Source organism: Athene cunicularia, assembly GCF_003259725.1.
Source record: "Athene cunicularia isolate RWA chromosome 13 unlocalized genomic scaffold, athCun1 chr13_part1, whole genome shotgun sequence".
NCBI lineage: Eukaryota > Metazoa > Chordata > Aves > Strigiformes > Strigidae > Athene > Athene cunicularia.
Genome location: NW_020799117.1, coordinates 11,421,347 through 11,448,251, shown reverse-complemented (window position 1 = coordinate 11,448,251; position 26,905 = coordinate 11,421,347). Strand labels below are relative to the sequence as shown.

The 26,905-nt window shown below is 50.5% G+C and overlaps 1 protein-coding gene across 1 annotated transcript in view; it reads left to right on the top strand.

Annotated features, from left to right (window-relative positions):
- The window catches only part of SH3PXD2B (SH3 and PX domains 2B), an 80,490-nt gene extending 53,585 nt beyond the window's left edge, over nucleotides 1–26,905 (top strand). Inside the window, exons 6-15 of the mRNA XM_026858542.1 lie at nucleotides 8,448–8,473; nucleotides 8,846–8,881; nucleotides 15,323–15,457; nucleotides 16,955–17,059; nucleotides 17,755–17,838; nucleotides 19,179–19,296; nucleotides 20,575–20,801; nucleotides 21,396–21,445; nucleotides 21,905–22,030; nucleotides 22,947–26,905. Coding sequence (XP_026714343.1) covers nucleotides 8,448–8,473; nucleotides 8,846–8,881; nucleotides 15,323–15,457; nucleotides 16,955–17,059; nucleotides 17,755–17,838; nucleotides 19,179–19,296; nucleotides 20,575–20,801; nucleotides 21,396–21,445; nucleotides 21,905–22,030; nucleotides 22,947–24,440 — 2,401 coding nt within the window. The 3' untranslated portion in view covers nucleotides 24,441–26,905. The remainder of the gene's footprint in view (nucleotides 1–8,447; nucleotides 8,474–8,845; nucleotides 8,882–15,322; nucleotides 15,458–16,954; nucleotides 17,060–17,754; nucleotides 17,839–19,178; nucleotides 19,297–20,574; nucleotides 20,802–21,395; nucleotides 21,446–21,904; nucleotides 22,031–22,946) is intronic.

Sequence of the window (26,905 nt, the reverse complement as noted above, 5' to 3'; positions counted from 1 at the left end):
CCTTCAGCAGGAAAATGCTACAGCATCTCAAGGTCGTCTTTGTTGTGTTTCCTATCCCAGCCTGAATGCCAGAGGGGTATTTATTAGCTACAATTCAAAATGCTAATTAATAAAAGTCCTTGACTTTCTCCTCTGGAGAGATTGGTGGGAGCCCTTTCCTGAGCCCCGAGTGCTGGCATGCTGCCAGCTTACCAATAATGAGATGAGAGCTGTGATAGACGGCTGGGCTGGATCAGACGTGATGGCGTGTCTGGGGTTTGGCCGGATGTCATCATTCATCCAGCAGATAAATAATTTTCTCCTGGAATTTGAAAGGGAGCCAGGCCATGAATGGAGTAAAAAAAGCAAAGGCAGCTTTTTATGCGGGGTGGCTGAAAGGTGGGAATGAGGGAGAGAAAAAGGATTGATCAGCATGCTCGGTGCCAAGCCAAGCAGCAACTCTCATGGCACCGTAGCTGGGAGCCTTCCTGCTCCTTGTCCCTCCCTGTCCATTGCCTCAGCTTCCCCAACTGACACCTCAGGTTGCAGCAAGCCCACGGAAGCGACAGCGGTGGCAGTGAAGGAGTCGTACCTTTGAGTGCTGTTGGATGCACCCTCTGCTTGCTTTTGTCTGGAGTGCAGGTAGAGGATCCATCTAACCTGCATCACCCCAGGATGTCAAATCCCTTTTAAGGGCCACGGTTGACTGCAGTCCGTGGAGCTCTGGTTTAACTGCGAAGGTTGAATTTAGTCTTTGCATCTGGCAGTGTTTGAGAATGGAAAGAGGAGGTTGGACAGCCCATGTGTCTATCTCCAGGCCCCTGTTGTGTCTGATTTCCCCAGTGTTGGAGCATTTCATGGGCTGAGCCAGGGCTCACCTCCTGCTTTCATGCAGTGCAGCTCCCTTCAGTGTCCATTTGCCGGTGTTGGAAGCACCAAAAAAAACAGGTCACTGCTGGCTACCATCCCTGCAAACTGAGTTCCTCACTCCTTCTCAGTCTCTCGCCTGCTCTACAAGCCCCGGCCCTGCTGCTGGCATGCACAAAGGGAGATTGAGTGGACAGGGACTGAGCAGAGTCAAATGCTGACTTTGTGCATCCTTTGTCCCCCATTGTTTCCAGTTGGGTGGTAGATCACAGCTGAAAGCAGAGCTGAGACAGGAGTCTCCAGCAGTCAGTGGGTGGTAGTGGGAGGTGAAGCCCTTCCTCCACACCCTACACACACACTCGCCAACTTTCCAGCGTCTTCCTGCCTGGAGAGACCACTTCAAACAGAAGACCAGATTGAGGTTGTGGTGTTTCCACTGGCAATGACGATCGGTGGTGTTTGTGACGTGCATCCGTGTCCAGCAAGCTCTGGACTGGGATAACTCAACTGCTTCCACCTTGGAGGGCTGCCCGGTGGTGGGTCAGAGTGGGGCTGTAATCCAGGGGGATTGGTTAAATTTGGGAAGAGGTGACTCCACAGAGCAGGTGGGGGACAGAAGGAGAAGAGAAATGGTTATGGAAAGAAAAATCCTCTGGAAAGTTAGCAATCTGTGGGGATGTGGAATTTTTCTTCCTGGTGTTGGATGGAAGCCCTATGAAAAGTGTAGTTTCAAAAAAGAGAAATCATCAAATTCCTGCTCCCTGCATATCTCAGCAGGTCTGAGCAGCAGCAGGATGTTTGGCTGTTGAGGTGGGAAGTTGCAGTGTGCACCCCTCCCTTACCTCCTATCCACCCTTTTTCAATTTAAATCCGTTTTTAGCCACAGCAGAGAGTTTCTGGAATAAGGCTGGGGAAGTCTGAATGGCTGGGCACAAAGCCACTGCTGAGTCAAGGCATTCAGCTGCTCACTCTCTTTGCCAGCTGAGTTTCGGCTCTGTGACATATGGGAGCCCAGGTTAACTCAGTAGTGAAGCAAGGTCCGAAGTGATTACTTAATAATTGTCCACCGTGTACAAGCGGGGCATGCTGGGGAAGGAGCCATCATTGTGCTGCTTCCCAGACGCTGCAGAGCTGCTGTCCTCTGTATAGGAGGTACCCCTGGCCATGAGAAGTGTCTTTCATTAAAAGCATCTTTCATTGTTTTCTTTTTGGTAGCTAAGCATCCCATCATATATAAGCTACTTCAAGTTGTTTGTTTTGAGCCTTTTAGCCTACAAACACAATTTTTGTTTTCCAGTGGGGACACAGACACCTGTAAAACAGATTGACTATCTCTTAACATGCTTGAAAGGTGTCCTTGAGCATCCCTCCTTGCTTCCTTTGGGGGCTGTGGATTCAGTTTGAAAGCTACCAGCTTCAGAAGTTCTTGAGGTCTTCAAAAGATGTAAATTCTTCATTGCTCAGGGATCTTCATCCTTATGTGCTGGGTCTGTCTGAGTCCAGCAGATCTCCTGCAAAGGGAGGGCAGGGCTGAAAGGCTGTTGTGGGCTCCCTGGCTGCCCAGACAGCATGCTGAGAATTGGAGTGGGCAGCAGTCCCAGCACCAGGGCTCTCGGAAGGCTTGTTAAGGGCTCATGACCTCTACAAGAGCAGATAATAGTGGAGGTGGAGCCCATGTCTCAGCAGAGGCTGCGGTGTGTGGGATTACATCTGTGCCCATCCTGGCTTTGGAGTCCCCAGCTGGGAGTTTGGCTGTTGAACCTCAGCTGCTGCTCCTCCCTGCTCACTGAGGTTGTTTGACTTTCCCAGCCACTACCACCCAAATAGGTGTACTGGGAGCAGTGCTTTCCACCTGCTGGGTAGGCTGTGGGGTGGTGGGAACCAGAGAAACCCCACATCTAACTTGCTTAGCCTGCAGATGGATGAGAAACCTCCTCCTGCCGCCGCTAAGCAAACGTCCTCCAGGAAAGGCGTTGTGCACATTGCCTGGGCTGCTGCTTCCCAGTTTAGCTGATCTTCAAAGCCCTTTGCATGCAGCCAGAGTGAGTGGCTTTCCCTGACACCATTTCAGCCAGCAGTGCTGCTGCAGGACTGTGCCCTGCTTTAGAAGGTGGCCTCTGGGGTTTGGTCCTCTTGTGGCAGGATAGCTGCCTGGGCCAGGGAAGGGGGTGGCCCTCTGGCCTTGATCTGCTAACACAGGTCCCGCTCACAGCAGCAGGTCCCTGCCCCAGCTTCCCAGCACTCCTGGGTGTTGGTGACTGATTCTGATGCCATGGTTATACATCCCAAAGAATGGAATTGAAAATGGTAGGGGAAGCACTGAGGAGCTACATTTTCACTCCAGCGATGCCTTCCATCTTCGGCACTGAGCTGTAGGCAAGCACAGAGCCTCCCTGAGGATTTTGATCCAAAGCACTGACTTGTGCTTCACTTCTGCCTGCCAGGAAACATGAGCAGCACTCATGGCCAGGGTCCTTCCGTGGTGGCCTGAAGCCCACCTGGCCTTTGCCACCACACAGCAGAAGCTGGAGAGATTTGTTTGCCCTCTCAGCAGAAGTTTCACTACAGTTTACATACCCCCAGCAGAGGGGCTGCCTCTTCTCCCCTCCTTCTCCTAGCTTACTGGAGAATGGCTCCTGTTATCCTTGCTCCACAGAGCTGGCCTGCCAGAGCTCTCTGTTCCTCCAGGGCACCAGCAAAATCTCCCTGTCACTTTGGCTGCTGCTTGTGGCTGCAGTATTGCAGCTCCTCTGGGCAAACACACTCATGACAAACTCCACTTGCACCAGGACTGTTGATGGCAGCCAAAGCCTGGGACAGCTTTTAAAGATTATTTTCTTCCTTCCTTTATGTATGTGTGGGTATCCCCAGCTTTCCTTCCTGCTATTTCTCCCAAACATATGTTGGCTAAAGGGAGAATTTTGGGGTGTTTCAAGGGCAGTTCAGCTCTGCTGCTATAGATGTTTTCTTTGCTGGGGTGAAGGACCAAGTACAGAGGGAGTAACCGTGCTCATTCCTGCACACACCAGGGGAAGCATCACCAGAGAGAGAAAGAGGACAGGCAGGACCCTGGTCCCAGGCTGCTGAATCAGAAAAGGGCTGTTACTGTGGGGGGGGCTGCCTGTGCCACTCGGGCTGGAAGGTGCATGACGATGAGCTGGGACTCGACCAGATAAGGAAAGCATATGCTGCTAATGAGGTTATGCCTGCAGCAGCTTTAGCAACCCATCATCATTCTATTAATGCTGAAGCCCTGGTGATGTGCAGTAGGTGGGGGTGATGCTGGCAGTTGCAGTAATGGATTGTTTCCCGCACACAGACTGACGGGGACTCCAGGCAGACACCAGCCCCAATAAATCAGAAAAGGGAGAACTGGGCTAAAATGAGACTCGGGCCTCTGACTGCCAGTTTGTCTCCCACAGGGGCTGACTGAAAGGTCCTGCTTAGGGTCATAGTGCTGGCAGCCATTGGTGAGTAAAAGATTTGTGTTTGGTCCAAAGTGCCAGAAGAGGACACTGGACAGAAGCACATTTCCATCATTGCAACAGGGAGCAAATCTGCTCATTCCCTTTGTTTCCATGAACTGGAAGTGCAAACTTGTAGCCAGTGTTTTCCAGAAGCAAGTCTCCTCTCTTCCTGCTTCCCCGTAGCTTTTTGTGTTCTTACCTTTCCTTGTAGTTCAATTGTGCCAGGAGCAAAGTCACATGTCACCCTTGGGGATGTTTGGCATGTAATAGGGGCATGAACTCCTGGGCTAGGTGTCAGGGGATTTAATAGAAAAAGGGGAGGCTCAGGTCCCTGCTCCACGGAGTGGCTGTGATAGAGTGGCTGCCCCATCTAGGAAGCCATTTCAGGAGCTTTTGCTGGTAAACTAGAGATCCCTGAGTTGATGGATCTTGATTTGGATAAGGATGCTTGCTGGCTTGTAGTTTTTGAGCTGTGTCCTGCTATCCAGACAAATTACAGCCTGTATAATGAATTGCTTGTTTTGCAGTTTTCCTGATGCCTACGTGCAGATTCACCAGGAGTTCAGGCTAGATCTCAGCTCCAAAATAGTGGTCTCTTTCACTCTCTGCTGAGAACTGTCTTTCTTAGATGACAGCAGACAGAAATATCAGAAAGGTTGAATCCACTCTGCAAAAATACACTTTGTGCCAGTGCAAGCCCCTTGCATGGACAGAGTACTTGATTTTCTGTGCTAACAGGGCAGCTTTCTGAGCCCAAAGGTTCATCTTGGCCGACTCTCCAGTGGTTAAACACAGGGATAGTGCTGGCACTGCAGCGTGGGGGACAGGGGCTCCATTCAGCACTCCGTGGAGCATTTGCTTAACATCAGTTCTCCCAAACAAGAGCTCTGTTATACCCCATTTCTCAGTCTCTCTCTCCTGCATAAACTTTGCTAACATCTCCAAGCTTGCTGAATATTTACAAGATGAACTACCTCCTGATGGCTATTTTGATGACATTACTGTATTACAGAAGGGTTTTTTTTTTTACAGAAGCTAGATTTTTTTTTCTGTGGGAGATATTTTCTTGGAACAGTGACCTCAAATCTGTCTCATCTTGTGTGTTGATCGTGGCTCCTGTGTGGCGTGCTTTACAGCAGCTGGAGTTGTCTTCCTTGTGTTGGTGCTGCACTGTCCCTCTCCTGCTCCATGAGCTGACTGTGGGGCAGCAGGGGTGGTGCTGAGGTCCCCAAGCCACATGTTGGGTCACCTTTCTCCCGTGAGTTCCCACTGCAACATGGGCTCTTCTGCGTGGCAACCTCAGAGCCACCTCACTGCAGCACACAGCAGTCTGCCTAGCCTAGCAGCCACCAAACATGAGTGCCTTAGGAAAGAGTTTAAACTCAAGCAAGCTTATAAATCTCTTCTTTAGACATTGTTCTAGCCTTTAGAATTTTACTGGTTTTATAATTAAAGGCTTTTAATGGACATTTCTTGCCTGAAAAATGACCTTCTAAGTCCATGAAGACTTTCAGTGTCCACAGCATCCTACATATTGTTGAAGAACAGCCTGTGAGTGTTCTTAATCTATCCCCCAAGCTGTTATCTTTGCCTCATGCCTTCACCGCAATCTTATGCTCCCTATCTCACTCCTTCCCATCACTGGATCCAGAGGGATGCTGCCTCATACACTAGAGAAGATGCTTGAGTAACCTAATTCTCTTTTCCTAAAAAAAAGTGGCATGGGGATTATTAAATGGTTTTAAGAGTACTCCACATGTAAAAGTTTCCTTTCAGGATTGCACTGGGGGATTATTAGGTTCTTGAAGGACACTGAACTGGTCCTGGGTTTTACCACCTGGGAAACTTTGTGGGGCTGGTTGCTGGCACAAAGTCACAGCTGTGTATTCATGCTCTGTAATTGTGCTGTGAGTGCCTGGCTCATCTGCACAGCCTGGCTGTTGTGGGCGTGAGTGGCCTTTCCTTCTCTTCTTCTGAAGCCACCGGTTTCCAGGAAGCCGTGCTTGCAAGCTCTGCTGTGTGCCTTTCTCTGGCCACAGGGAATGGAGGAGGAGGAGATGCTGCCGGAGTTTATTGCTGTTTCCTGTCTTGTCTGAGTGCTTGTCCCCTCTGAGGTGGTGGGCTGGGACTGCTAGTCTTCAGACCTGCAGTTCTTTGTATCCGTGCCAGGAACAACCCAGCAGTAAAGTGAAATTGCAGCTCCTTCCTTGCCCCCCTCACTCAGACAGAGCAGCCGGTGAAAGGAAACAAGGGGATGAGTTACAGTAATAGGTTTAGCAGATGGCAAGTGAAAAAAAACAGTTATTTCCATCAGTACCCTCCTGTCAGCATGAGGGTGCTGTGCCCACCTGCTGATCTCCAGCATCCTCATCTGGCCTTGCTTCACTTCCCTTCCCTGTCATACCACTGGACTGGGGCAAATTCAGTGGGGCTTACTAATAAACTCTGATTTAGCTCTGCAATGTAATCTCTGTTTACAGATGTCTTTGGGATGCTCTATCCAGTAGATTCCTCCATTGGTCTCTGCACCTGGGACATTCAGGTCTTTGCACAGTCTGTGGTCTCTGAGCTTAAGAGTCTCCAATTTCTACATAACAATATATCCCATTTGTTTCTAGTTCATCTTTGTTGCATTTAATTTAATTTTATTGATAGCTCTATGGATGAGTAGCAGAGGTTTAAGGTGCAAAGGGAAGGAGGGACTGGGAGGGTAAGGCATTGCAAGCAGAACACATTGCCAGGATGGGTGGGCAGTCTTTGAAGTCAGCCAAGGCCCCACATCACCCCATCGTTCTAGGGGAATAAAATGTCTGCAGTAATTATGGTCTGAAAATGCAGATATGAAAGGGAACAAAGCATGGCCCAGCTCTGGCTGGCTTTCCTCCTGATCATGAAGGGATTTGGCCTGAAAACAAAGGGGAGGGAGGGTCCCCTTATCACCAGGTGGGTGTTTGCCTCCTTGGAAGCTCCACTGCTTGCTCTGTGCTTCTTACTCTTCCTGGAAGTAACAAGGATCGATGCATGTCTCCTGGTACAAGAATATTTCATCTTGGCCAGATGGTCTTGATCTGTCATGGTGTGAGTCTGAGGAGTGGGGAAAGCAGTCTCCTCCCTAAGTGAAGAGGGAGCAGGTTACCATCGCCCCCACATCACAAGGCCACAGTGATGAATTATGTGAAAGTGTTGACAGGCCTTTCATAGCATCACAGACCATTGTGGTTGGGCTGGTGCATTTGTTTGGGTTTCAGGCTGGCTGGGTGTCTTGGTTTGTTAACCTTGATTTTTTGAGGCTTGTCTAGGCCCATATTTTCCTTGATTTGGTGTTTGTTTTTTAATCATGAAATGCCCCAGATGTCATTGTGCCTGAAGAGTTTTGTTTGTGACCTGGGTTTGAGGCTGTTCAGCAACCATGTTTCTTGGCAACACTCAAATAAGAGAAGGGACCCAGGACCTGTGGTTTCTAACCCATCCCATCAGCGGTGTGGCCAGCACTGACCATAGCGAGAGGACTTGGGCTGAAGCTACATCATTGCCTCCTCATAACCACCAATAGCTCCTGCTTGCTGTGTCTTAGAGGCACTTCTGCTGCACAGCCCTGGTCTTTATCATTTCTACAACATTTTAATGACTTCTCCTGTTTTGGGGTGTAAATGTTTGCCCCTTCCCCAACTGCTCTCTATCCTTGTCCCCAAAACCGGCATGGGACATGGAGGAACTTCAGTATCTTCCTCTGTCTTCAAACTGGTGTCCACTTCTATGGGAGCTGTGCTCTGTGCTGGGAGCACTTTTGGGGGTTTGGGCTTCCCCAGCTTCTGGCTCTGCTGCCAGATCATCCCAATCAACCCACCTTTGCCAAGTGACGTGGTGGGAGTTGTGGCTGTCAGATCAAGCCACCCAGGAGGCCAGGCCAGCAACCGAGCCTCACCCTGCAAAAGACAAAAGCATTACATTACTAAAGGAATGGAGGGGAGAGATGGGCTGTTTGCATGGTGGGTGATGCTCCATGTCACCTGTGAGGGAGGTCATCAGCCCCACCAGGGCCAGTATTGCTGTGCCTTCCTGGGTGGGTTTGCCACTTGGCCAACAATCCAACTGCCCCATCCCTCTGCTGACGCTCTTCATTCTCTTTTTCAGGGAGCCCATTGGAAAGAAGAGGTCTGGTAAGGACTCCTTTCCTCTCCGCTGGTTCCACCAGCTCCTCCTTTTACCCACAGCCATGGTGTCCTGGAATGGGGCGAGGGCCTAGCCCCATGGTGACCCAAGCCCCTGCTGTGCTCACCCATGGGGTTTCCTGACACAATGTGCCCCCTCCATTCACCCAGGATTTCACTGCAGCCTCCAAGTCGTGTTCCCACATCCCCTGCACCTCCTGTGGCTCTCCTGAAGGTGGGACAGACGCCTGCAGCTCTCCATGCTGTGCTGGCCTCCCTGTTCACACATTAATCGAGTTGTTGTCACCATTGCTGCCACCCCTGAGTTTATTTCCCTCCCCACCTCATGCCTTGTCTCCCATCATTTTGTTCCTCCATCAGGGTTTATCCAGAGAACAGCCTCTTTCCTCCAGAGAGGTAGTAACAGCCGCTCGCTACCTGGCCCTTGCTCTTGCTTTGCCTTTCGCCGGGGCACACTTGCTCGGGCTGGGTGGCCAAGCCCCTTGCAAGAAGCTGTCACATTCCCTGTAGCTTTCTGTAGCAGCTGGTGGACACAGGGCAGTAGTGGAGAGAAGGTACGGTGGGCTGGGACTGGTTCTTGGCTGTAGGTGCAGCTCTGCATGCAGGGGCTGTGTTACAGGTCTTGAATGAAGAGCAGGGCTTGGTCTGCAGCCATGAGGATGGGGATGCAAAATTTCCCAAATCCCGAGGAGCGTCTGAGCTGCATGGTGGTCAGCATGAGGTTGAAAGTCTCCTGATGCATTAGTAAGTTCTGCTTAATGATTACACCAGCTGGGACCCTTTGGGTGGATAGTTGGGTCTGGAATGCTCTACCCCTGCTCCTCAAGAGAGGGGAACACATCTGAAAGAACCCTTTAGTTGGTGTGTTTTAGTGGTTATCTAAGGTTCCCAGAAAGAGAAGAAGAGAGGAGGGGAAGAGCCTTCAATCCATGGATTAGGGAGGGCATCTTTCATCTACTGGAGCCACAGAAGGTATAAAAATAGCACAAGGGTCTTTGGGAAGGAAAGTCAGAATTTTGGCTTAATGGAGACTCTGCTGAAATAGGTTGTGGAAACGTTTTTGGCCAGAGGGTTGGCACTGCTGTAAGCTATGTAAGCAAATTCACTTAGAGATGTGGCTAGCAGAACCCCACGTAGATGAGTGGGTTCCTCTTGGAGGAGAGAGAAAGGTAGAGGGGAGACTGAAAGATTTGATTCCACTTTCTTTTCCACTGGAGCTGCGGGTCATCCCTCCCTCAGGAACTGATGATGTCCCAGTGTCTTGACTGAGACTGGTTGTAGAATGTGTATGAAAAGCTCAGATGTTGTCTGCTTGAACAGGGGTTCCTAGTTTTGGTCCGTTCTCATGGGCAGGTCATAACCGGATGCTCTCCTGATTCAACTAGTAGGGGTTTACCAGTATGGTTAAAACCTTCAGACCACCTTTTCTTCTCAAACTCTGACTGCTGCAAGGTGTGTCTGTCAAAGCTGGAACTTGGGATGGTCATTCTATAGCTCTCATGAGCCAGTTAAAAGCACAGACTTCAGTTTTTGTTACTAGCTTTCTTGTGCTGAAGAGGTGATCTTCAACCACCTGGAGGCAGAGAGGTGTCTGGCTATGGGTGGGGACAAAAACAGGCTGCAAATTTTTTCCTTCTCTTTTGATAAAACAGAGGTAAAATAAAAATACAGTCATCTCCATCTTGGAAACTTCTCTTCCGTTCTGGCTCAGCAGGAACATTTGTTGAGTAAGGGAAGAGTGTTATATTTCCCTATGAGCTCAGTGTGTGTTTAGATCACTGTGAATCCTGTCCACTTACATTAGGCAAGAGAAAAGAAGGCCTCTCTAGGGTTGAGAAGAAGAGAAGGAAAATTTCTGATGCATTATTTAGTTCTTTGAGGTCAAAATTCAATTTAAGGATGTTGGCTGTTAGAGAAGTAGGAACTTTTCTCCTGCTTGTGAGCACAGCTTCGTCCTGCCTTCCCACTGCAGGTTTATGGGCAGCTTCACTCTACCATCCTCTTGGCATGATGAGTTTGTGACACAGGGATGCTGCTGAGGTCAAAGAGAAAATGCGCTTTGGGATGCTCTTTGCTTGGCACCATTGAGAGGGAGGGAACAGTGAGAGTTTGGGTAACGTCCAAGCCAGAGCCTGCTCTGGCAGGGCAGGATGTGATGTTTTGCCCATGCACCTGACATACATAAGTAGCCATCAGGGAAAGATGTTTGCATGCAGTAATGTTACAAAGGGCTGATGCCTTGTGCCAGACATGTTCAGAGACTCCTCTTACTGTCTTGCGTTTTCTGGCAGCAGAAACAGAGTTTGGCTGTAGTGCTGTCACCCTGACTCATCTTACACCGACTCCTCTTACACCTTGAGGAATTCCCTGATGTTTCATTGGTTCCTCAAGCCAGGCTTGCTTTGATGTGGCAAATATTCAGCAAGGCACAAAAAAGGTTCATTCAATACAGGATCTCCCTGAGGATGGGGCATCCAATAGCTGCTAACAAACAAAAATCACAAGAATTTTCCAATAAGTAATTTCTCCCACCATTGCTGAAGAGGAGGTGAACTGCTCTTCAGGAGAGCATTGGAAAGAGCTCCCAAGCTTTTGGCAACAGCAAGCCCTGTTTTGAAATGGGATTTTAAAAAATATTGGGATGTGAGGTGGGTTGGTGGGCAGGTGGCCTGCCCTCAACCTCCTGTGGTGAGCAAGAGACTCAAGTGACATTGGATATTGCGAGGAGGGCCTGATGTGAGTGAGCACTGGAAATAAATCTGCTTCCTCTGCTTATTTTTTTTACCAGTATTTGTAATCCCACATGTCTGTGAGACTTAGACATGGGCCCAGGCTCCATACAGCCTGCAGCTTTTGGGGGGGTGGATTATTCCCCAGACTCTGGGACTCTGAAGACTGACTTGGCTACTGATTTAGGTGTGTCTAAAAGTAGTCATCATATCAGTCCCCAAGGCTGTTTTAAGCATTTCTCTTCTTTCCTCCTCTCACAGTTCAACAGAAAGCACAGATGGAGACTCATTGGTTTGTTGCAGCACTGACTCAGTGCAGGGGAACCTGAAACTGTGTCCAGAGTTTATATTTGGGTGGAGCTGCCCAAGGAGGCTGGCAGAGAGCTCCAGTATCCCCCTGCCAGTTTTATTTTAGATGTTTTCTTGAGTGGCCATGTCCCTTTTGCTGTGCTATGTAATGTGCCTTCAGTGATGTAGAGACCCCAAACCACAGTATTCAATCTAATGATAGTGAAAATACAGCTCTCATGTCCTACAGCAGCCATAGGGGGACCTTTCTAAAACTTCACTGTTGAGTGGTATTTCCATGTGATTATTTTCCAGTTATGGAAAAAACCCTGGAGAGATGAGAAGGCTTGCAAACAGTAGAACACAGCATCTAGTTAGTGCCCACTTCACTTGAGAGCAGGAAGAAAGTCACTTTTGCAGTACTGATCTTCACAAACTTGGCAGGTCTGGGAGAAGAGGGGCTGTCCTGAGAGCACTGGGTCTGATGAGCACAGGCCAGAGGACTAGGGGGAAGAAACTTTATCTAAAGCATGACATTTTTGGAAGATGCATTAGGCAAGGGCTAGAGTGTACAGCAAGGGCAGGCTTCAAAAACAAATACCTGTGCACCCTTATTTCAGTCCTGAGCTCTTCATTTCACTCTGGAGGCACCAGTGTCCAAGCCCCGTAAGAAAGTCCTCACTTCTGGCACTGATACTGCAAAGCCAGAAATTGGAAAGGCTGAAAATGTCACAAGCAACCCTATATCAATGATATTTCCTACTGGTTTTGTACATATCAACACTTCAGGTGAATGGCCAAGTTCCTGGTCAAACAAAACTTGCAGAGATTTACAGGCTGACCCATATATATGTTTTAAGAGCAAGGTCACTGCACTGAGCAGACCTGGGCTTGGGAGCTGGGATGTGCACTGCCTGGAGGCAGCTTCTGCCTGGCCCCTCCTCTGGAGCTCAGCGCATCTCCCCGGTGGCTCTCCTGCATCTATGGCAAGCCCAAGTCTGCAAGTCCAGTCCCAGAACCTCAGTGGGCTCTTGACTCAATGCACATCCCTTCTCTAGGCCGTGTTTGTACCAGTCTCACAAGTGAGGGGTATTCAGGATACACAGTCTGTGCTCCTGCCTGCAAAACTCACTCACTTGTGGGCTCTGGATATAGTAATGCTTCCTCCCCTCCCCAGCTGCAGAGCTTTAGTACTGTCTCCCATCTTAGATGGTAAGGTTTACACCATTGCTATTTTTAAGAGACCAAAGTCTGCCCATATATAGGATGTTTTGTTGTTGAGTGTGTATTTTTGTGGTTGAGAATGATTATGCCAGGTGAAGATACTCCTGAAATTAACTCCTACTTCTTCCTCCAAGCTCAGTTTACAACTCCTGTTGCTGGTTTAATAGGTACATTCGAGAATCCAGAATTGGCTGCTGAAACTACAAATAGCCTCAGAGCAATGGGTGTAATTATGGTGAGGAAGGTAGAAAGGAGAGTACTTCTCTCTCTCAGGGGCTGGGTAGATCCTCTGATCACTTTAAGCACAAACCTTTAATTGAGCTAGTAGAACAGATAGTCCTAGCATCCACCATTGACTTTAGAGGGCTATTTTTAATTCTGTCTGGTGCCCCACCTCTGAGTTTCGGTATGGAGAAAGCTTTCATTAGTGGTAACAGATCTTCTACACTTGGCCAGCTCACCTGGAGCTCTGCAGAGTGTTGTTTATAGCAGAATAACACGGACAATTTGCCTCCTGTTCCTTTAAATAAGACTTCCTGAAGATACACTCTTCATTTAAACCTTTGTTGTGTTCTTTCTTTCTGAGAACCAGTTTAAGAAGTTGTGACCTTGTGCACAGGACAACTTCACTGTGAGACAGCAGAGCATCCTAGGATTGCTGAAGACCTGCTAGATTTTGTCTATCTCTACTCATACCCTTTTGGGATGAGTATGCCACCCTAGGTTACCTGTGGCAGAGCCTATGCCCTGCAGTAGTTTTCCCCATAGGAAAGATCTTTTGTCAGGCTGAGGCCTCTTGCAGTGATGAGGGAGCTGTTGGGGCCTCTTGCAGTGTAGGTGCACTTGCCCATAGAAACATGTTTCTGATAACCTAGTATGAATTTCTTTGCTGTGTTTCACCTGACTCTCCCAAGGGACCACCACTCCCTGTATAATTTCGCACCCTTCAGAGACTGGGAGGTAATTGTCCCGTATATCTGCCGTGCCATAGCAGCTAGAGGGCTGGGCCAGATGTGATTTCTGCCCCAACCCAAAACTTGAGGCTCCCTGCTCAAAGTACACGCACAGCCCCTGTAAATTTGGCTTAACATCCATGATCAGGTGTGTGATTCTTTTGTATCACTTGTGTTATAATAATAAACACTATCCTATTTCCAAAGCACTTGGCAAATATTAATTCTTACCACACGTGAGGAGAAAATAGTAATCCAACAGCGTCCTCATCTGACAGGTTGTGAAGCTGCAAGGCCAAAGGGTTGGAGGCCAGAGCCAGGGCTTGGGGTGGAGGGGAGTCATGGGCAAGAGTGACACCTTTTTGCTTCTTGGAGGCTTTTGGAGGCAGATGGGACAAGTGCTGCTGGTGCTCTGGGTAGCCGAATGCCTCGTGACTGGTTTAGTAGGAGGCTGAGCCTGGGCGAATGCCTGGCTCAGTGGGGCTGAATAGGCTGGGCCTGGCACTGAGCACACACAGTGGCTGCTTCACATGAGCCTGCAAAGCCCTGGCTCGCATCGTGGTCTCCCTGCACACAGCAAGCCTCTGTGCACGTTTGAGAAAAGGGTAGATAGGGACAACTCTGAGGCCATGTTTCTAAAGCCGCGACAGGCACGAGTGGAGACCTCTGTTGCAGTGCTCCCATAGCAGGGAACACCAAGCGGAGAGGGTGCATCTATAGCCAGAGCACTCTCCTAAATGAAAATGTGCTTGCAAAAAACAAATCAGCCTTGCCCTGCTGTGCCTCGCTGCTGGTGCCCTGGCAGAGGGGGCTGGCAGTGCTCCTGGGTGTCCCCTGGCCTTAGCCCACAGCGCCACTGGCAGCCCGCCTGGGCTCTGCGCAGCCAGTGGCCCAGTGGCCAGAGTGGCCCAGTGTCCAGCGAGCCCTGCCACACCCGCCTCTCCTCTGGGCGTCAGGCCTCTGTCTGGACAAAGGAGAGCTTTGCTCCTGGTATATCCCGCCCACTTGCTCCTCCTTGGGGTATGTTTGTCTTTTCTGACATGAAATTATCATTTCCAGCAGGAGGAGCTGAGCAGAGTTAGTGGAGCATATAGTAGAGAGAGCAAACCATGCTGGCAAGTTGTGAGGAGGTGACTGAAATGTGTAAGGGCAATGGTGACAGGAGATGCTGCTCTGTCCTACAGACACCCCTCCACCCGGGTGTCCAGGCTGTGTAGCCAGAAACAGCAAAACTCACTGCAGGTTGTGTGCATTGAGTTGGGGTCTGAGCTGGTCTCTGCATTGGGGCAGCTGGTGCCAGGGTACAGGAGGCTGCCCTGAGCCCCCTCGGTCTCTGACAGTGGGGACCAGGCTGCTCTGTGCATCTCTGGCAGTGGTGGGGTTGCTTGGGTGGCTGTCTGTGAGCAGGAAGGTGGGTAGCAAGTGAAAGGTTTCACCTGGCTGTACCCATCTCACCTGGCTGCTGGTTTGGTCTCTCTCCTCCTCACTCTGCCCAAGTCTCTGGCTCATGTCTGTCACGCTGGGGTCCCTGGGGTGTCCTGGAGCTGCTCGCAGGCCAGCAAGTGCTTGGGAGCGGTGGCCCACGCTCTTGGGAGCTGGTGCTGACCTTGGCACACGGGTCGGTTCTTGTCCCCCCTGTGCAGGAGCTGACTCTGCATCGGTTGACCCCTTGGTGCTGGAGCAGTATATCGTGGTGGCGGACTACCAGAAGCAGGAGAGCTCCGAGATCAGCTTGTGCGTGGGCCAGTTGGTGGATATCATTGAGAAGAACGAATCAGGTACAGAGAGTTTGGCTTGGCAGAGGACTTCCAGTCTACTCTGCATCACAGAGCAGAGGCAGGAATAGCAATCCTGTATTGTCAGTGTTTTCCTAATAGGACCTTAAGCAAAACAGCCTCCAGGCACCTCACAGGGATGTCCTTGGATGGTCAGCTGAGGTGGGACTTGAAGGAGCAGCTTCAGTCTGCAGGCTGTCTGTATGAGCGTGGACAAGACTTCAGGGCTGTCTCTGAAGGAAAGGTCTGATTACCCGTGTGTTGAGCGCCAGGCGCCATCCATCTTTTACAGTCTCTACTTAATGCTTTTCCATGCTGAAAAACTTGGCCAATGGGTCCTGAGGACAAAAGCCATTCCCGCAGTTGGCAGGCTTGTTTTATTGACAGAGAGGGACACTCTCATGGTGCCCATGAAAGCCCCCATTGTGCATTTGCAATTCCTGCCTCCGAACACAATGAAGCACCCGGTCGGGAGCAGGGCAGGCAGCCAAACTATTCGCTTGCTTCAAAACTTAACCTAGCTCTTAAGCTCTGCAAAGGGATCAAGTCATGTTGTGAGCCCAACTTTTGGAGTTTGCTGAAAAGGGGAATTTATTCCCTGAAGATAACAGAAGTTGCTTATGGAGGTTTAAAGATAAGTTGTGAAAATAGATTTTAAAATTCTGGAAAGCCAGTCCCCAGAGGACTAGTTGCACCAGCAGATATGTTTGGGGATGAGAAAAATAAAAGCAACTCCGAGCAAGTGAAACCTATTAGCACAGCCAATTCAAATGCTATGGCAAATGTCAGCCCTGGTTTTCCCTTCCATGCAGGTAGCTGCTGATTCTCTCCCCAACAGTCTAGTTGTTTTTCTAAATGACTCACTGGTGAGGTTCTGAAGATAATGCTGGGTCTTTATTTTTTCTTCCCCCTAAAGACACAAATAGCTTGTGCTTTTAATAACTGAGGAGCACGCGTTTATTTTGATTGGACACCCAGGGTGGCCCAGGATTGCTTGTGGCCACTATGGAGCTGTCTAGGTTTCCACTGGGAGAGCTCATGTTTTAATCCTTCATTTGCACTTAGCTTTTAAAATTTGCTGTTTCCACAAATGTAGTGAAGGTGAGAGCACAGCAGGAGTCAGCTATCGATTTGCAGACAGTGTATTCATCTCTGCTAATTAGCTAGGGCTTGCTGACCCACACTGAGGGAAAATGAACCATGAAGGGAAAAAAAATGGAAAGCAAACACGGTGGCTGGAGTCGTTCAGTTCTCAGATCCTCTCTTGTTTTTCATGGGGAGGGAACTGTACATTTAGATATCATTCAGCTGCGATTCTCCTGTGCTGCTGTCTGTGCTCCCTTTCAGATAGCGCTTGGCTCTGTTGCTTTGGGGTCACCCCAGGTTCCTGTGTAGGCAGCGTAGAGGAGGTAAAGCCCCCAGGCTTGTGGTTTGGAGGGAGGGGGGAAGTTTTTGACTGGTGGGAGCCCTTGGCTCAACTGCCTGCTGTTTTCTTCTCAGGCTGGTGGTTTGTGAGCACATCAGAAGAGCAAGGCTGGGTGCCAGCGACCTGCCTGGAGGCCCAGGATGGTGTCCAGGATGAGTTCTCAATGCAACCCGATGAAGGTAAGAAGCTGCTGGAGACATCTGCCCCAGCTTCTTCCTGCTGAACTGCACTGAGCTGCTCGCAGGACCACATACTGCTCCCTGACATAGGCGGGACATGAGCCTGAGAAAGGACAAACACACATGCTGTTCAGTCATGTCTGCCCATAATGGTCCTGCCTGCCCAGCACTCTGCTCCGGTGCTGCAGCAGGAATGGGGCAGCTGGATACTGGCAGCTGGATACTGGAGCCTTTCTGCTCCCCCACAGAGGGGCTGACGGTGCCACCTCCAGTGAACACAGTCCTGCTGTCCCAATGCCTCCTTTGGGACCTGCACTGGAGGAGGAGGAGCAAAGCTCAGGTCCTAGGATGATTCATATGTCTGCTAAACCCATGTGCAGAGCACGGAGCTCACATTTATGAGAACAGCAAGGTTGCGACCTTTGCTTAGAGCAAATCTGAACCCCCCCTGGAGATTACATCCTTCCTGTTAAGCACTGTACGCTCAAAGCGGTGCTGTAGCTGGCTCAGCCCCTTGTCTGGGGAGATGGAGGTGGGAGGGGGTCTCAGACCAGGGAGGGCCCCCGGAGGGCTCCAGGTGAGTACAGTCTCAGTGCCACTCTCTGGTGTCAACCCTATCTCCTCTTGGACCTGAAGTGCCACCTCCTTACATCCTCTCTTGTCCTTCTCCTGCTTCCCCAACATGCTCTTCCCAGTCCCATGGAGATACTGGTCTCTGCCCAGGCACGTTGGCCGCCGTCGGACTCTTGGGGACTTGTACACCAGTGGATGGGGTCAAGGTGGACTTCACAGAGATTTGTTCAGCTACCTGTGTTTTGTGCTTGGAGCCTTGTTGTCTGCATGTTTACTTTGCATGTGATGAACCCTACTTGTGTCAGTCCTCAATGCATGCCATACCTGCTCCTCAGCCTTCTATTAGGCTCACTCATGTCCACCTCTCTTCTCTATCAGCTGTTCCTTCTCACTTTTTGAGTCTTGTTTTGGGTACAGAAGCTGGACTTTCTGCTTTCCTCCAACACATGTATGCAGACTTCTTGCAACTGCTGCCTTAGTTCCTGTAAGAGTAACTCCTCTGAGCCGTGACCCTGGGGCTGGTGGCTCAGATGGGGTCAGGAGAAGACACAGCTTGGATTTGCTGGATGTGACAGGGCATTTTCTGCTTTGACTCATTCACACAACGAGAGTGGGAAATCAGGCCCTTCAAGGGTTGTGCTCCTCCAGGAAGACAAATCCAGGAAACCTGCACAGTGGGGATATACAAATGTCCAGAAGTGTGGGTTTTGGAGGCAGACTTCCCAAAATGGCCTTCACCCTATTGTGGCACTGCTTAAGCACAGGCAATTGGTTTCCTGGGTTTCTTCCAGAGAGGACAGGACAAGGTGAGGAAGAGGGGTGGATGGATGGACCTGTTTGTCTGACATGTCTGCATGGCTGTTGGGATGTTTCCCCTTCCTCTTGAAGGGAAGAGCATCCATGTCCCTGCTTACTGTCATTTGGTTTCATGGACAGGACATCAGACTCTTCTCCAGGCTCATGACATGGCTTTGACCAATGTCTTCGGGTACCCAGCTGTTGAATGGGGAATTTCATGTAGACCTGCTGTTGTAGAGCAATTTGAGAGCTGTGTGTAAGAGCACATCTGTATGTGTGGGATTACTCCCTGATATCCATGGGATTTCTTTCCCTGTATAGAGAAAAGTTCTTCTTTAAAGGCTCTGAGAAAGGAATTTGAACTGAAATGGATGCATGGAAGGGCTTCTGTGAAGAGCAGGTGAAGGCCTTCTGTGAAGAGCAGGTGAAGGGCTTCGGTGAAGAGCAGGTGAAAGGAGAGCTGTCATATAAAAGATAGTCTTTAATCCTAAGGGAGAGGAAGAACTGGTTTAGGCAGTGTCTCCTTGGGCCAGACTAGCTCACCAAAACTTGGATTTCAAAATGCAGATGGGTTTGTTTTGAAATACATTTCATTGGCATTTCTTTTATGAATGGTCATCTATCACTTTGTGTTTGCACCTGTATTACAACAGGAATTGTCATTATATAAAGCACTTACCTATTGTTCAACTAAGTCCAGGTTTCTGTAAAACAGTATTTCCGTGAAACTCCACTTTCTATCCAACAGAGGAGAAGTACACCGTTATTTACCCATATACTGCAAGAGACCAGGATGAAATGAACCTGGACAAAGGGGCTGTGGTGGAGGTGATCCAGAAGAACCTGGAGGGCTGGTGGAAAATCAGGTACCATCCCTACCTCTTACTCTTCCCTGGCACTGCAGCTGGGTCTTTGCAAAGCAGAGACCTGATGTACGTGGGATGTACAGTCCAAAGGCAAGTCTAGGATGTCAGGAAGGACAGAGTACCAGAACTCATTTCTCTCCATCCCTTCAAACTAAGGCTAGATGACATTCAGGGCTTCAGCCAAGCATAGGTGTGGTTAAACATTTTTAAAATCACACGATTTTCTGTGCTGGGAGGTGGACTGCATCATGGCATCACATGCCCCAGCAGTGCAATGGGAACCGGTGTGAGAGCATTAGTGTTACATCATACACTGCTGATAGGAAAACCAGTGAGTGTCCTGGAGGCAGGCTGGATCCTCTGGCTGTGTTAGGAGGCTCCTGCAGAGAAGAGCTGTTGTCTGAGCCAGGTCTGCTGTGTGCAGAGTGTGTGGAGGCCAAAGACTCGAGATCATCCTGAACTGATACTTGTTTTCTCCTGGAAGCTCATTTTCTCATGTCTGTGGTCTAGCAAACAGCCGGACTTGAGCAGGGTGGGAGCACATGCTGCAATTTTCTTAACCTTACATTGAACCTGTGGTCTTGGCAGCAGCAAAACCCCAGAAAAACACCCATTGACTTTTTAAGTGGAGGAGAGCTGCCATGAGAGCTCTAAAGGCAATTACAAGCTCAGTAGCTGGTGCCATCTGAGTGTAGTGGCTGCAGCCCAGCCAGCGGGGAGAGTCTCTGATGCTGGCGCAGAACCCCCCAGCATGGCAGGGAGACTCCATGGATGTGGTTTCTCAATTAAATCGTGGGGCTGGTTTCTCTTCTAAACAGTGCACATTTAGAGCAGGGAAGGGATCCAGGCTGCCAGCGCGCAGGCAGGGGTCTTGCGCTTTCTCCAAAGACCAGGTACATGTACATCAGTCCTAGAGCAGCCCTCTGGTTTTCCCCTCTGCTTCCTTTGCCAGTGTGCTTTATTCCTGAACTGATGCCATTGCTGAGGTGAAGAGGAAATCTAGCTTTGCACCATTCCCAGTGCTAGGCCCGCTGGCTGCGGCCAGCTTTCACAGGAGCATCAGTCATGGCTGGAGCTTTCCATGTGCCCACGTGCCACAGAGCATGACAACGGACAAGCTTGCTTTGCCCAGATCATTCAGTTAATGCATGTCCTAAGCTCTGGCTCCGGGGATGTCTGATGGCTCAACACCACTCGAGCGCTCCTCCAGGAAGGGCTCATGGCCCCACTGCACCACAGGGGCTCTGCGCAGTGACACTGCTATTGTTGCCACTGCAGGTACCAGGGCCAAGAAGGCTGGGCCCCTGCCTCCTACCTCAAAAAGGGAAATGGAGAGATGTTCTCGCAGAAGCTGGGGCCAGGCTCCTCTGCTCATTCATGTGCCTTGGATCTGGATGGCATTTCCCGACAGCAGCTCATGGCAAGCCGAGAGAAGGATGGGCTCGCTGGCCAAAGGGATGGGAGATTTGACAGCCGTCCCCTTCCCAGTGCTGACATCCGACGCAGTAAGTGGCCAGTCGGGAGGAGGCTGGTGGTGGCTGGGGTGTCAGCGCAGCCTTTCCTGCAGGCTTTTGGGCAATGTAACAAGGTGTGAGGGGGGCAGAACGCTTGCAAGCACTGTGAACTCTGCAGCAAGTTCTGGAGGTGACATTGCACAGGCAGATGGAGCATGAGCATAGCATTGCCCAGGGACCTGCTGAGGATCAGCAAATGTAATGGGAGTAAAAGCCTCTCCCCCCCAGACTGGAGATGCTCTCCGCTCAGAAGCTGGGGCATTTTAACCCCTCTGCAGACCAGGTCTTCTGGGTCAGGCCTGCAATGAGAAAGCTGTTTCATATGGTGACCTCAGCTGCATTTCCAAGCAACACCTGATGGTGCAAAGTTGGTTCCTGTTCCAGGAACCATTTGAGGGATGCCCTCAAAACCTGGGTAACCCATGCCACTCAGGGTACTGGGCAGACAGGTTCCTCTTTCAGCTTCCTTGCCCATGGGGCAAGCTTGGTCCTTGCCTTTCTGTTTTCTCTTTCACGTGCCTTCTGTGAACACACATGTGACCAAAAGCCAGAAACTCAACAGCATCTGAAATTCTTCCTCCCCAGAGTCACCAAAGATGAGGCAGAGACCCCCTCCTCGGCGAGATCTCACCATAGTAAGTGCCAGCTGATGGAGGAGAGCAGCAATGGCAAAGGGAGTGGGAGAGGAGCACTGAAAGCAGCTCTGGTCACTGGTTATTCCTTGCCTGGGATCTTGCCCTTGTACCATGGGCTCTGCTCTTGGTCAAGACTGGAGTACACATGCCACCTCCCAGCTGTCTTACAACTCTTCTCTTTGCATGTGGTCTTTAAATGAACTTTGGCCAGTCTGTCCCGCAAGGCTGGGTTACCACTGAGAGGCTGCAGACTGGTTCCCTCCCTCTGGAGAGGGTGAATGCTGCCAGCAATTTTCTGCTCAATCTGGAAATGGTTTGCACTGGTGAGGGTGCTGCATGGGCACAGCTGATCTCCATGGCTGAACATGCTTGTATCTCTGCAGGCTGGTGGTCTGTGTGGATGCTGTGTCACACCTTCTGTAGAAACACACTGATTAGTTTTCTTTTTTCTTGTCACAGCCACGTGGTTTGAACCTGCCTAAACCTCCTGTCCCTCCACAAGTGGAAGAGGAATATTACACCATCGCTGACTTCCAGACAACGATCCCTGATGGCATCAGTTTCCAGGCAGGAATGAAAGTAGAGGTGAGACTGTCATCTTCCCTTCTCACATCTTCACATCAGGGTAATGCTCCTGACTCCTATTGCCCTGGGAACCAGTTGCAGGCAGGAGCTTACTTTCTAGGCAGGGAAGATTTGCTCACCACAGTGTTCTGGATGGAAACTGGGCATGGTGGTGCATGTGCTTGCTTCTGTAGACTGTTAACATTTTAGAGCTCTCCCTAGACAGAGAGAAATCCCTATGAACTCAGGAGACTTTGGAGTCCCTGATGCTCTTGGTGGCCTCCTGTCCCCCTAGTCTGTGGGTGCTGTGTTGTCTGAGCTAGTGGAAATTAAACCCATGTGACAAATTGGGGTAGAGATGGGGGTTTTTCTTATTTAGGCCAGGTATAAAGTTAAAAGCCCTTCCAGAACTGCTTTCCTAGCACACCCACTTTTGCTGGCAGAATCCCTCTTGCAGATGTGATTTTACTTTTCAAAATGTAAGCTACGCCTCTCTAAGAGGATTTTTCCTTTACGGCTTACCCCGTCAACTCCTTGCAGGTCCCAGCTCTGCCTCTGGAGCACACAGGGGCCTGGCGGTTGCCGCTCCATGCAGCATCGCTGCCGGTTGATCGCTCCAACAGTGCCGCACAGTGGCCACCGCCCGGCATCCTGCTCCTGTCTCCCGGTCGGATGGTGACAGTTCAGCCACAGCTCCTTGACATGGCCATGTCGTTGCTCAGTCCCATGCACGCAGGTCCCCTTCCCTGGCAGAGATTGTTAACAGGTTCCCCTCCCGTTAGGCTACCAGTCCTGTGATTACACGGCTTTTGGTTACCAGGACAGGGAGGCACTGAGGCCATCCACCACCCTGCCATCATTCAGAGACACCCAGCATCCCCTCCTGTGCAGAGTGGGCTCCTGCATAGACGTCTGAGGTTTCTTTTCCCCTCTTCAGGTTATTGAGAAGAACCTGAGCGGCTGGTGGTACATTCAGATTGAGGAGAAGGAAGGCTGGGCCCCTGCCACATTCATTGATAAGTACAAGAAAACCAGCAATGCGTCCAGGCCGAATTTCCTGGCTCCGTTACCCAACGAGATGGCCCAGCTCCGGCTTGGTGATGCTGCTGCCGACGGCAACTCCAGTGAGGAAGCAACGGGACCGTGCCGTCCTCTACCGGAGGCTCCTCCTAACGGTACAGACTGTGGTGGGAAATGGGCCAAAGACTGGAAGGGGAAGGAGGCTTCTGAGAGTGGGGACCTATCTTTTGCTGGTGGCTATGAGGAGATCTCGGACCATGACACAGAGGAGAAGCCCAGCCTACCGCCCAGGAAGGAGTCCATCATTAAATCAGAAGGCGAGTTACTGGAAAGGCAGAGGCCTCCCCCAAAGCCCCCAGGCATGATTTTGCCCATGATCCCACCCAAACAATCCGCAACCCCAAAGGACAGCAAGAAGCCTGAGCTGAAACCGGAGAAGGGCAAACTCTTCCAGCTGAAAAATGAAATGGGACTGGAATGTGGGCACAAAGTGTCAGCCAAGGAAGTGAAGAAACCAAATCTCCGGCCCATTGTCAAGCCAACCAAACCAAAACCTGAGCCTGAGGACAAGCCTGAGCCTATTGCCCAGAATCCATTCTTGAAGTCAAGACCTCAGATCAGGCCAAAACCCGCTGCAGCCTCCAGGGCTGACCCACCTCCAACTGATGATAAACTGGACATTTGCAGCTTGCGGAGCAAGCTTAGACCTGCAAAGTGCCCAGATAAACCCTCTGAGCAGGACACCACTGCTGGTGAAAGCTCCTTCAGTAATGCCATGGTCTCTTCGGAGGCTTCTGGAAGATTTCAGGAGCGACCAAGCATGGAGAGCAAACCCCTACCCAAGCTGGACAGCCACACCGTGAAAGAGGCACTGCCCAAATCTCCCCTGGGCCCAGCAAACACCCCAGGTGCCAGGGAGCCCCCGCCACAGCGCCCTGTTGTGCCACCCCGCAGACCACCCCCACCAAAGAAAACAGGGGGTCCTGCCTCTGGCCCTGCAGTGGAACTCAGGGCCCCAGCACGGGAAGCACCAGAAATCAGGTCATCCCCAGTGCCAGGGAGGCCCATGCTGGTTCCTCCGAAAGCCAAGCCATTCCTCTCTGCCTCTGTCCAAGAGGAAACCAAAGTGAAAAGCAATGTAAACCCAAAGGTTATATCCAAGCCAGTGGAGAGAGGGGAAGCCAAGGAGAGGACCTCAGCCCCCGTCTCCAGTCCGGACATCTCCAGGGAAGCTCTTTATGTAGCAGTGGCAGATTTTGAAGGCGATGAGGAGACCAACAGCTTTAAAGAAGGGACTTTGTTTGAAGTTCGTGAGAAGAACAGCAGCGGATGGTGGTTTTGCAAGGTCCTGACTGGGGGTCCGTGCTGGGAGGGCTGGATCCCTTCCAATTACCTACGGAAGAAGCCATAGCCACTCCTCTGCTTGTACGGCTGGAGGTTCCCTGGTCTCTCACCTGAGTATTTAATTAGAAGATTAATTTATAGTTTTCTGTGAGGCTGGCTTTAAAAAGAAAGATATTAATTGAGATCTCACACATCCCAGCTGGTGCCTGTTGGCAACAGCATGGAGGAAGCAGCTTGGCCTCCCCACCCCCGTGTGCTCCCACCCGCCCTCCTCCCTGCGTACCCCCCAGCGCTTTGCTCCTCTGGCCATGCTGGCAGCCCAGCCATGCAGCCAGGGCTGTTCTGGCCAAGCTTTGTGGCATACAATGGCTACCATGGTTCTCCATGCTGGGGAGATGGACCTTGATAGACATTTTTGCCACCTGTGTGGGGAATTAAAAAGAAATACATCAGTAGCCAGGGAGAGAAGTGAAGTGTGGCACAGTACCAGCAAAGGAAGTCTGGCCACACAGAGGATTTGCCTTTCCCTGAGAGCCTCAGGGTCATGGTCAAATGTTGTAGGTCACACTGCTTAGTCCAGCTGTGTAGCAAAATGAGAAACAGGGTCCCTGTAGCTCTGCATGCACATGCAGGCACAGACGTTATGCTCCAGTTAAGGGCTGTGCCTTGCTCCCCACCTATGCATGCCACAGGACCGTCCCTAGGTCCTTGCCTGTTGTACAATGGCAAGTGTTAACTTCAACATCGTCCTGGTGGAAAAAAATAATTAGAAAAATAGGCACACACACATATATATATATATAACAGGCCCTTCCTGTGCTGATCCAGGATGCTATGCAGGCTTCTCCCTCACAGTATTGCAACCAAACAACAAAAGGTGTATTGCTTTGGTAGCTGAAGATTACTATGCAAGGCACAGATGCCCAAAATGACCCCAAAAGCCCTGGAAAGAGGATGCTTTGCTTTCCTTCGCACACAGACTGCCCTGCCTGTTGGACTAATAGGGGACCGCCCGTTCCCGTGACCCACAGAGCTTCCCCAGGCTGGCGGGCAGCAGCCAGGAGGTGGGTCCCTCAGTAGGTGCTGATATTATCAAGTGCAATCCAGAATGTGGGAGTTCAGCTCCTCATCACAACCAGTTGTGAGGCGTGTCTGGTGCTCAGGAGCTCCCTGCCTTGTTTGTCACCCTGTCTGCCTGTCTTCCAGGTACATTCATTTCATCCTGTGTGGCAGGCTGCTTGGGGAGCTTCAGGTCAAGCAGAGCCTGGAGTTTTTCCGTACTGACATTCCTGCCTGCCAAGGCTAATCTTGCCTGCAGTGTTGTTTATCCCAGCAGGAGGATGAGCTGTTGTTCCCCAGTGCTGCTTTCTTCCCCTCTGCATTTGACTACTTGCAGATTCAGGACTACATTTCTATCTGGAAGAGCTTTAAACCCAGCACTTCTGTGGGCTTCTCGTTGACCAAGCCCTGTTGCCCTTTCTGGCCTAATTGCATGTGTAAGTGCTGCAGCCACAGCTCCACAGCCACATTGTTTTGCAGCTGAAAACAATGATAGTTTTCCCTCTAATTTGAGGCTGGCAGAATTGAAGGAGTGTTCTCCCTTTCCCCAGATGCTTGCTTCCTTCTCTGTCCCGTATTTTCTACCCTGAAAACATGGAGTTGAAGATAGCTTTGTCTGCATACAGAACAAAAATGTGGGGCCTCAGGCCAGGGTCATTCTGGGAGGATGATGGGGCAGTTTGTCCCAGCCCTGGTTTGTTCTGATAGAGAAACGCGGACCATTCCAGTCCAGCCTCATATCCAGAAGCCCCAAGGTTCATTTTTATCTGTGGGAATTCATGCACCCTGGTCTCCAGCTGATTCCTCTGCCTCCCACCTACAATTTTCTCTGGTGGCACATCAGCCTCTGAGCAGGCTGAGCTGGCAATAAGCAATACATTTGCAACCCAGTCCAATAACAAAGAAGTTCCTTGCATGACATATTGAGAGGTGTTGATATGCTCCTGGGAGAGTTGCAGGGTGGGTTGGGTAAACAATGCTGCCTTGTCTCTGCACATCTCTTGCTCCAGTAAACCCTTCTGCTTTGGAAAGGAATGGGGACAGGATGAGTTAAGCCAGAGCTGCCTGGCAGCCAAATGCAGTCCCCACTGTAACTGAGGAGGGGGCTGGAGCTGTGTCCCCCATCTGCTCTGGCAGTTTCATGCAGGGGTGGAAGGGCTGTGTGCCCTTTCATTGTGGCACTGTCTCCTTGCTCTCTCTTTGCTGAATGGCCTTTTAATCTCAGAAGTGTCTCTCCTTTCTCGGTCTCAGTGATCTCACTGACCCCAGCTTTCCTCAGAGGGGACAATGCTATTTCTGTGGCCTCCATGCTAAATGAGGGCTACTTCGGCTTTCCTCCCAGACTGAACCTCAGAACTGGTAGTGCTTCATTTTGCTGACACAAGTACTGTATTTGGCTCATCGAGCACATGACAGGATCGCTCCCTTGTTCCCAAAGAGCTTCCAAGAAGGCAGGGTGAGTGCCCAAGTGGG